The 10,000-nt window shown below is 34.5% G+C and overlaps 1 protein-coding gene across 1 annotated transcript; it reads left to right on the top strand.

Annotated features, from left to right (window-relative positions):
* Window positions 1–1,135: 1,135 nt before the first annotated feature.
* FOXD2 (forkhead box D2) lies at window positions 1,136–3,257 on the top strand. The gene has a single exon (XM_053694012.1). The coding sequence runs from the start codon at window positions 1,530–1,532 to the stop codon at window positions 2,559–2,561; it is 1,032 nt and encodes a 343-aa protein (XP_053549987.1). The 5' UTR covers window positions 1,136–1,529; the 3' UTR covers window positions 2,562–3,257.
* The last annotated feature ends 6,743 nt before the right edge of the window (window positions 3,258–10,000 follow it).

Below are 10,000 nucleotides of genomic sequence, written 5' to 3'. Positions count from 1 at the left end.
ACTGATTATGTATATACTAATCCTTATCTACAATATTGTTAATAATCTTATGTGCGTTCTATTACCCAAATGTGACACAGTATATGGCACAAGTGCTTTTGTCTCAATCTCTTGCCAGCTACAATTAAATAAATGATTTCTTGCAAGATGAACATGTGACTGAGATGGGACCTCAAAGCTTTGTAAACATCAGTCATCAACACTGGGGTCACTTGTGCCATCTAAACAAAATTATCTTGCAGCAAATAGTGTCCCAGTATTGTTCAGAATCAGCAAACAGAAAATATTCTGAAATCTTATGTTTCGTTCAATATTACATTTACATATTTTTAATTTGAATTTATTTATTGACGTCTTTTGTGCAGATATTTGATGTATTTTGTCACATCGTATAGATTTTTCTTATAAGTTGTGTCGAGAAAATCATTAAAAACATCTTAGTTAAATATTTGTTTAAAGCTGCCTGTTGCCTCTTTGGACACCATGGAATTAATTCGTGTTCTGTAACAAATCAGACTATTTGTAATTTATTTTAAATCAAGTCTTGACATTATATATATATACAGTATGTGAGTGCATGAAATATATAAATGTGGAAGTTTAAAAAAACAAAACAAAAAAACATTATTTTACAATTAATATTTCTCTGTTTCCATTTGTTCTAGAATATATATTTTTTTTAAAAAAATTCAAAATAGAAAACAAAACTAAATTATTTTAGGAAAAAAAATGCAAAATTGAATCAATGTATTTTTTTTCACAAAATTATTCAAATACTTACAGTGTTACATTCGAGCCAGGAATGATTCCAAAGTAGATTTGTGTTTTTCAGGCTTGGTGACATCCTGGAAAGGGTTAAAAGATCAGGGATTTAATTCTGTTACTGTGTTTTCCTTTTCAGTAAGGGTGATTATAGAATTTTAATAACTAAACTGAAAAAAGAAACAAATAATAAAATGATATAAAATAGAATTCTGCAAATCTCTGCTCCCTGATACAATGTATTGTCCCATTCCAGTTCAGGGAAATAAAATGTTACTTTTTGCTGTGGTGTAGGAGCTGACGTGTGGTCACGTGACAGGGTTGGTGGTATAAAGAGCTAGGGAGCGGTGGGGAGGGAGCAGTATAGCGCAGAGCCTGGACTAAGCTGGATTGTGGGGTGCAGCACCACGAGGGGGTTGGATGTGGGTCAGTACTGAGTGACCTAGGCACTAAAAGTTAGCGCTGAGTATCCAACACATCTGAGTGATTAGGCTCTGCTAAGGAGACCATTCAGAAGTCAGAGCTCTGCTGAGGAGCATAACTGAATGACCAGAGCTCTGCTGAGGAGCATAACTGAATGACCAGAGCTCTGCTGGGGAGCAGCATTGAATGACCAGGAACTTGGGGGGCAGCATTGGATGACCAGGGTTCTGCGGAGGGGCAGCAGAGAGTGATCAGAGCACTAAGGGACCAGGACACTGAGGTCACCCTGGGGCTGCTGGAATTCGGATTGGGGCGAGTTGAGGATATCCTGCCCTCTTATTACCATGACTCTGGGAACAGACATGTCTGATAACTCCCTGCTTTCTGAGGACACGGATATTGATGTGGTGGGGGACCTGGGCATGAAGGATGGGAAGTTCTCAGACTACCACTCAGACTCTGATGACAATGTGCCCAGGACCCCCAGGGGGGAGGCGGCTTCTCCAGAACTTGGCACAGACTCTCACCCCCGGGGAGTGGACAAGAATCCCAAGACCACCCTAGTGAAACCCCCCTATTCCTATATTGCCCTGATCACCATGGCTATTCTGCAAAGCCCTAAAAAGAGACTGACTTTAAGTGAAATCTGTGAGTTCATTAGTAACCGCTTCCCCTACTACAGAGAGAAGTTCCCTGCCTGGCAGAACTCAATCAGACACAACTTGTCCCTTAATGACTGCTTTGTAAAAATCCCCAGGGAGCCGGGAAATCCGGGCAAAGGCAACTACTGGACCCTGGACCCAGAATCTGCAGACATGTTTGACAATGGCAGTTTCTTGAGGAGGAGGAAGAGGTTTAAGAGGCAACAGTCCTCTGAGATCCTGAGAGATGCCAGCAGCTTCATGCCAGCCTTTGGATATGGACCTTACGGCTACAACTATGGACTGCAACTGCAGAACTACCATCAGCACCACCCTGGAGCCACCTTCTCCTTCCAGCCAACACACTGTCCTCTCCCTCCGCCAGCTTCTGTGTTCTCCAGCCCCGGCCTCCCTTCTTTTATTGGGAATGAGCTGAGCAGGAAATCGTTCTATTCTCAGATCAGCCCTTCCATGCCTATCCTGCAGACTTTAAAGTCAGATACCCAAAACAGACCCTCATTTTCTATAGACAATATCATAGGAGGTTCTTCTCCATCCAGTACACCGACATCCCACTACCCAGTCCAGCCTGGGAGCCAGGGACCTGTTCTGGCCATGTTAACCCCTTCACTGGCTCCTATGCAAAACCATTTAAACTTGGGACATGAAAACCTGCTACAGCATGGACAGAACTTTGCAAATAAAATCACAAATCTTAACAGCTGTCCCTTTTAAAAAAAAATATATATATATCAAATATTTCTCAACCTGTGTATTTAAGGTAGGCATTATGATTTTTTTATAGAACATTTGGCTTCAACAAGAGGTCATGCTCCCCCTAATTTGCCTTTCAGATAACTTTATGAAAATTATATTTATAAATTGTAAATATGTAATGTGCTAAAATATGGGGGGCTGTAAATGCCATATTTTATAAATAAACAGCAGAGTTTGTACAAAATCTCACCAAGGTTCTTAACACAGAAGTGGGTGGGGGGTGTTTTTCCTTTGTGAATAGCTATTACCTAAAGTGAGAATAATATTGCTCTTGAAAAGATATTTAATTTTAATGCAAATCTGTAATAAGCACTGTTATCAAACTCAGGATTTTGATACATTTTATCGAGAGCACGTTAACCATTTCATTGCTGGTCCTCAGTTAATCCTCAGCACTATTATGAGTTAAATTGTTTGATCTTGTTTGATCGGAATGTCTAAAACTTTTTTTTTTGTTTTTCTTAGTGTTTTGTGTATATGTAATTATGTATATATAGATGAAATGGCAGCAAAACTGCAATTCCTGTGCATCGTTCAGTGATTATATTTTAATTGGATATGTGAATAATTATAGACGGTGTTATGTGGAAAACTAAATTGTGCACCAATTGGTTTGGTGAAAAAAATAATTAATAAATGTTTGTGAATTTAAAACACGACTTTCTTATGTATTTTCTTGCAGAAATTTAAAACAGTAGAAAATAAATATTATTTTAGTTATATTTTATTTAAAATATTTCTACCTAGATTATTTTAATTTAGAGAGGGTATGATTTAATCCTTAAAAGAATTGAATAACAATAATTTTGTTTTTTACCAGATATTTCTTTGGGGGTATTCACACAAACTAACAGATACATTATTAATATTATTTTTTGTAAATTACTTACTTAGTAGTGTGATTTATTTCAGCAGCAGATTCACTTTAAAATTCGGATTTTATCCGGCAAATATTTTATTCCTGGAGGAATATACAATACAAAGTATCTATTATTTTCTTTCTATATAACTAATTACTTATATCTAATTTATTTCTGTCACTTCAATTAACTAATAAATTAATAAGACAGCAATACAGGTATTTGGGATTCAATATTCGATATCATTTTCAAATCATTTGATATATAAAAAAGGTTATACAGCCGAATCAATAATTCTCAAATTGGAAGCACTTGAAACTTTCTCAAAGTAATGTATAATTTAGTCTGCCTAAAATATAATAAATATATATGTACTTCATTTTTTTTTTGCAATTTAAATAATACGTCACAAAAACAAATTAGTTCTTATCTTTAATTTGACTTAAATGACTCAACAAATTTACTGCCTGTGATTAACTAATTTATGTTGCCTAAATACGGGAGGGTTTGAAGTGGAACAAGCAATCACTAACCCATTCACTGCCAGGTAGCAATGCCAATCTCTAGTAGACAAGTGGCTATATTTATATTTAATAATAGTATTAATATTTTTTTATATATTCATATTTTTATTTACCAAGTTTACAATAACTGGTGTTGTCCCTAGCAGGCTGTGTGTGATTTCTGTGTGTTTTTTTTTCAATCTGTTTTAATCCTCACAAAGACTGCAGCTATCCCAGTCAGGGGTCCTAAAACTCACACACAGATATTTGCTTCTGAAAAGGGGCTCTCGTCTCAGACATTTGGTTGCCCGGCTCTTCACAATAAGCTACAATGTTGGACATGAGAAGAGGCAGAAACGGCCAATACATCAATTTTCCAGTTTGCCAAACACTTTTTGTTCCAATGAACTACTTAAAAGCCTTTATCTGTATTGTATTGGTGAGCGAGATCTGTTTATCTGCAGGGGGGTCTGAAACTGGGGGTCTTTGATGAGATGACCTCTACTGCCCTTTAGTAAGGAAAGGGTTAATCCCAGAGTTAGAGCATTTTACAAGCCTGTTGTATCTATTTATTTTATATTATTTACCCAGTTGTTCCAACACCCAAAACAAAGGCCCAGTCACTTTCAGTTAATAATGTGGAACATTTGCATTAAAATGCCAATCCCTTGTTCTTCATGTTTAAAATAAATTATACTCCACATAACATTTATAAATTATATATATATTTTTTTATGTAAAATGTATAAATCCTCCAGGTAACTCAGCAAAACAGCTTCAAATTCTTCCAAAATATTTGTTTTCTGAAGAGTTAAAAACGTTTGCCCCTTTAAAATTAACATTTTGACTTGTATAAAAATTAAGCAAGAAAAATAAATAAAAAAAGAAATGTAATCTTTAAATTAAAACTGTGAATGTATAAAGAAGTTTAGATAATTGCAATGGCTAGGGTAATATAATTGAGGAGTTGTTTGGATGAAGAGGTCAGTCATCTGAACTTGTCTCTGTGGTTTGAACTTTCCCATATTTTTTTCCTAAGTCAATCTGAAGCTGAAACTGTCTGTAAGGGTAATTTGCACTAATGATTTCTCCCATTGCCCTGTGGTTAGTGTGTGAAATGATATTTCTGCAGCAATTTGACCTTCCTTGTGTGTGAGCAGCTTGTATCTATAAATAAAGAATTTAATCATTTCATGGTTTTAAGTACATTCATTTAGCCCATTATCCTCTCAGATGATCTGAAACTCTTTTTTACTTATAGCGAGGCACATCCATATACAGTAAACAATTAGACTTTTTTTTTAGAGTTGTAAATCTAACTGGTTATCACAAAAGGCCCTTAGAGAACAAACTCATATTACTGTTATCCCAGATACAGCCTTTTGAGCACAGTAATTTAAATCTACATTAAACACATTAACCTTTTATCCTCCCTAGCATAACACACCAAAGAACCATTGATTATTGCATATGCTGAACAATCATTTTAGCACATTCCTAGATGTTATGCCCAGCAGATAATTACTTTCATTATGGGCTTTCTTGCATTATATCTTTCACAAGCAGACACCAAATTAATAGTTTGATTTCCTAGTTACACACGTTGTCAAGAAACCTATAATACACAAATTTGTTTGCACTCTAATGCATTATGAAAAATATGTTCATAGAATAAATAAAAAAAATTATATGAATACTTAGAGTAAATTATTTTAGTCTTTTTATTTTTAACCCTACCACTGTATAAAGGCGATTTTAAATTCAGTAATTAATGTGATCCTTAATAATGATATATATATATATATATATATATATATATATATATATATATATATATATATATATATATATATATATATATATATATATATATACACAGTATATCTTGAATTTCACAAAAAAATAATTCAAAACTACTAACATGATTTCTAAATAATATGTATTTTAATTGGATTTTCCAGGATGCATTCGCAAAACCTTTAACCCATTTTTTATTTATCTGTATTCCCAAATATCGAGTTTATATTTCTAAAATTATTTTCAAATTTGTTAATAACCTCAGTTCTTCATAATAAATAACCCTTAATTATAAATGACACTTTATTTTACATATACATTTGCATATCTTTATTATGTGTAGTAGCAAAACAAAACAAAACAAAACAAAAAAAAAACCCGTTGGATTCCTTTTCTTTAATTTAGCCAAAATAATAATAATAAGTAAATAATAATAAAAAATATATACAAATGAAACATAGAAAAGTAAATCTGAAAGCCACAAAAAAATGTTTTTGGAAAATATATAACGTGTGTAATTCGTCTAAAATATTACATCCAATCATAAAAAATATATATTAATAAAGAAATATTAGTGTATTAATAAATATTAATAACTGAATATTTGTCATAGGAGGGAGTTTTAGGTTACAATGGTGTCCTTAATCTTTGACAGTTTGCTGATTTAATGTTCAGTGTATTTTATTGGAAATGTTGAGCCAAATTAGAAAGATCAGATATTGCAGATTTTCTCAACTTTTTTTATTTTTAGGTCCACGTTTTTTTTAACCGATATAGTTTATCAGAACCCAGAATTAAATGTATTTATGAGCTTTGCAATGTTAATATTTGTCCACTTCTAAGATATAATGATTATCTTTAAAAATAAAGCTAAAGTAACCACTGCTATAAACCACAATGTTATGTCCCCCTCCATAGTCTCTCACTGGGGACACACAGTTTCACAAACTAACCCCAAAAGCCAGAGAGGGAGTTAGGAAATTGCTGCCAGCAAATCCATCACATCCTACGGCACATACTGCAGATTCTGCTGTCACCTGAGGAAGATAGGATTAATCACTATTGGGGATTGTATTTATTGCAAACTGACACTTTTATAAAGACCATTATCAGGTCATTATTATTAACATTATCAGGGACCTACTTTATGTCCCTACTAATCAATAGCTGTCACCAGCTCCTAGATCATAGCAGTAATATTATTATTTCAGTTTAACATATAACAAAACTTTTATATTTCTGTTAAATCGTGTTGGAGAAAAATATAAGTTCTCCCTTCAGTTCATTGTGGCCCAGGAAGAATATAAAATAATAAAAACAATTTTTAATGGATTTCTGCATTCTGTCAGACACTTAATTGTTTAACCAGTTACTGACATATCACTTTTAGTAGAAACATATTCACTGACTTCATTATTTGTACTGTATGATGATAAAACTTTCACATTTTTTTTCTTCTTTTCTTTCTTTCTTCTTGTACGAACTGGGTAATAATTCTATGGTAAATTGATTTTTCAGAAAACAAATAGCACCTGAGTCAGACTACTGGGTTGTTCCAAACACATTTAATTATGTTCCTCACCATCTGTTATATAAAAGACAAACCACAAAAGATGAATGTACAGTGGCTTCATTAACAACAGCTAATACTCCTAGCTTGGGATGTTTAACAAGTGACCTTCATGTGTGTATTTTAAAAAAAAATGAAAAATGGAATATATAAATACATAGTTTATGTGTGCGCTTGTATGCGCTCTTGGAATCAACAAACATACCCATTTTACATTTGCTATGCAGAGGGGCTTTATATTTCATTATATTTGATATAGTTGATGTTATTGATAAATTATAGATAAATTGTTTTAAACTATTGTAAGATGCATTACATGTTTTTACTGTTTTAAATGATGCCATCTGCTTTATAAGGTTTACTCTCAGCTGAGCAACTTATCCCTTTGTGTTTTGATCCATACAAACACTTTTTGTTTCCATATCACATACTCTAGTTTTGCTGCCTTTTATTGATAATATAAATGTCAGCATTACTCTGTGCAGAATTAACGCCTCTGATTTGGGCATAAGGACATAAAATCATTCTAGATCAGAAGCCTATGGTGCCTCGCTGTACCCTTATATCCCTTTCAGCTTTCATCTCCTCAGTTAATAATTAATTCCCCATGCAGATTTACCCCATTACCTTAATTAGATAGTGATCAAAGGCCGGGGGTCTGGTGTAATCAGTGTCCGGTGACAAATGCTAATTGTAATGGATGGGATGCTGTCTTTCCTCTATTCACCCTTCCACACCTATACCAGGGGAAATCTGAGCAGATTGTGTGTGTGTGAGAATGTGTGTATGTGTGTGTATATACAGTATATGTTTGTGTATATGTATATGTGTGTGTGCATAGTGTATGTGTATATATGGGTGTGTATGTGTGTGTATATGTTTGTGTATATGTATATGTGTGTGAGAATGTGTGTATGTGTGTGTATGTACATGCATGTGTATGTGTGTGTATATGTTTGTGTATATGTATATGTGTGTGAGAATGTGTGTATGTGTGTGTATGTACATGCATGTGTATGTGTGTGTATATGTTTGTGTGCATAGTGTATGTGTCTATATGTGTGTGTATATGTGTGTGTATGTACATGTATGTATATGTGTGTGTATATGTATATATGTGTGTGTATGTACATGTATGTATATGTGTGTTTGTGTGTTTTTGTGTGTGTTTGTGTGTGTATGAATGTGTGTTGGGGAAAGTAAAGCGTGTTTGTGTGTGTGTTTGTAGAAGGTATATATAACTATGTGTTGATTGGGGTATAGTGGGTGTTTAAATCCATATATATGTGTGTGTTGGGAACTACCAATGTGCTTGTATGTGTGTATGATATTGGGTACTGAGGTGTGTTGGTAAATACTAATGTATTAGTATGTGTTGTTTAGGTTTATATTTTTTGTTGGGAAAATTATTTTTGTATGTTTATTGGGGGTTTTGAGGTTTGTGTGTTGGGGTACAGTGTGTGTGTATGTGTTGGGGATACTGAGGTGTTTAGGTGTCTGTGCTGGGGATATTGAGGCATGTGTATGTGTTTGGTTATTATATTTAAGCTATATGTAGGGGTATTGAGGTGTGTGTATGTGTTGGGAGTATTAAGATGTATGTAGGGGTATTGAGGTGTGTGTATATGTGTTGGGGGTATTAAGAAGTATGTAGGGGAATTGAGGTGTATGTGTTGGGGGTATTAAGATGTATGTAGGGGAATTGAGGTGTGTGTATGTGTTGGGGGTATTAAGATGTATGTGTTGGGGAATTGAGGTGTGTGTATGTGTTGGGGTTATTAAGATGTATGTAGGGGTATTGAGGTGTGTGTATGTGTTTGGTTATTAAATTTAAGCTATATGTAGGGGTATTGAGGTGTGTGTATGTGTTGGGAGTATTAAGATGTATGTAGGGGTATTGAGGTGTGTGCATATGTGTTGGGAGTATTAAGATGTATGTAGGGGAATTGAGGTGTATGTGTTGGGGGTATTAAGATGTATGTAGGGGAATTGAGGTGTGTGTATGTGTTGGGAGTATTAAGATGTATGTGTTGGGGAATTGAGGTGTGTGTATGTGTTGGGGGTATTAAGATGTATGTAGGGGTATTGAGGTGTGTGTATGTGTTGGGAGTATTAAGCTATATGTAGGGGAATTGAGGTGTGTGTATGTGTTGGGTTATTAAGATGTAGGGGAATTGAGGTGTGTGTATGTGTTGGGTTATTAAGATGTAGGGGAATTGAGGTGTGTGTATGTGTTGGGATATTAAGATGTATGTAGGGGTATTGAGGTGTGTGTATGTGTTGGGTTATTAAGATGTATGTGTTGGGGTATTAAGAAGTATGTGTTGGGGTATTAAGATGTATGTAGGGGTATTGAGGTGTATGTATGTGTTGGGGTATTAAGATGTATGTAGGGGAATTGAGGTGTGTGTATATGTTGGGTTATTAAGATGTATGTGTTGGGGTATTAAGAAGTATGTGTTGGGGTATTAAGATGTATGTAGGGGTAATGAGGTGTATGTATGTGTTGGGGTATTAAGATGTATGTGTTGGGCTATTAAGATGTATGTAGGGGTATTGAGGTGTATGTATGTGTTGGGGTATTAAGATGTATGTGTTGGGCTATTAAGATGTATGTAGGGGTATTGAGGTGTATGTATGTGATGGGGAATTTCGGTGTGTGTGTGT

The sequence above is a fragment of the Bombina bombina genome, chromosome 10 (assembly GCF_027579735.1).
Source record: "Bombina bombina isolate aBomBom1 chromosome 10, aBomBom1.pri, whole genome shotgun sequence".
NCBI classification, from domain to species: Eukaryota; Metazoa; Chordata; class Amphibia; order Anura; family Bombinatoridae; genus Bombina; species Bombina bombina.
The sequence above is the reverse complement of the archived record's forward strand: the minus strand, read 5'-3'. Positions and strand labels throughout refer to the sequence as shown.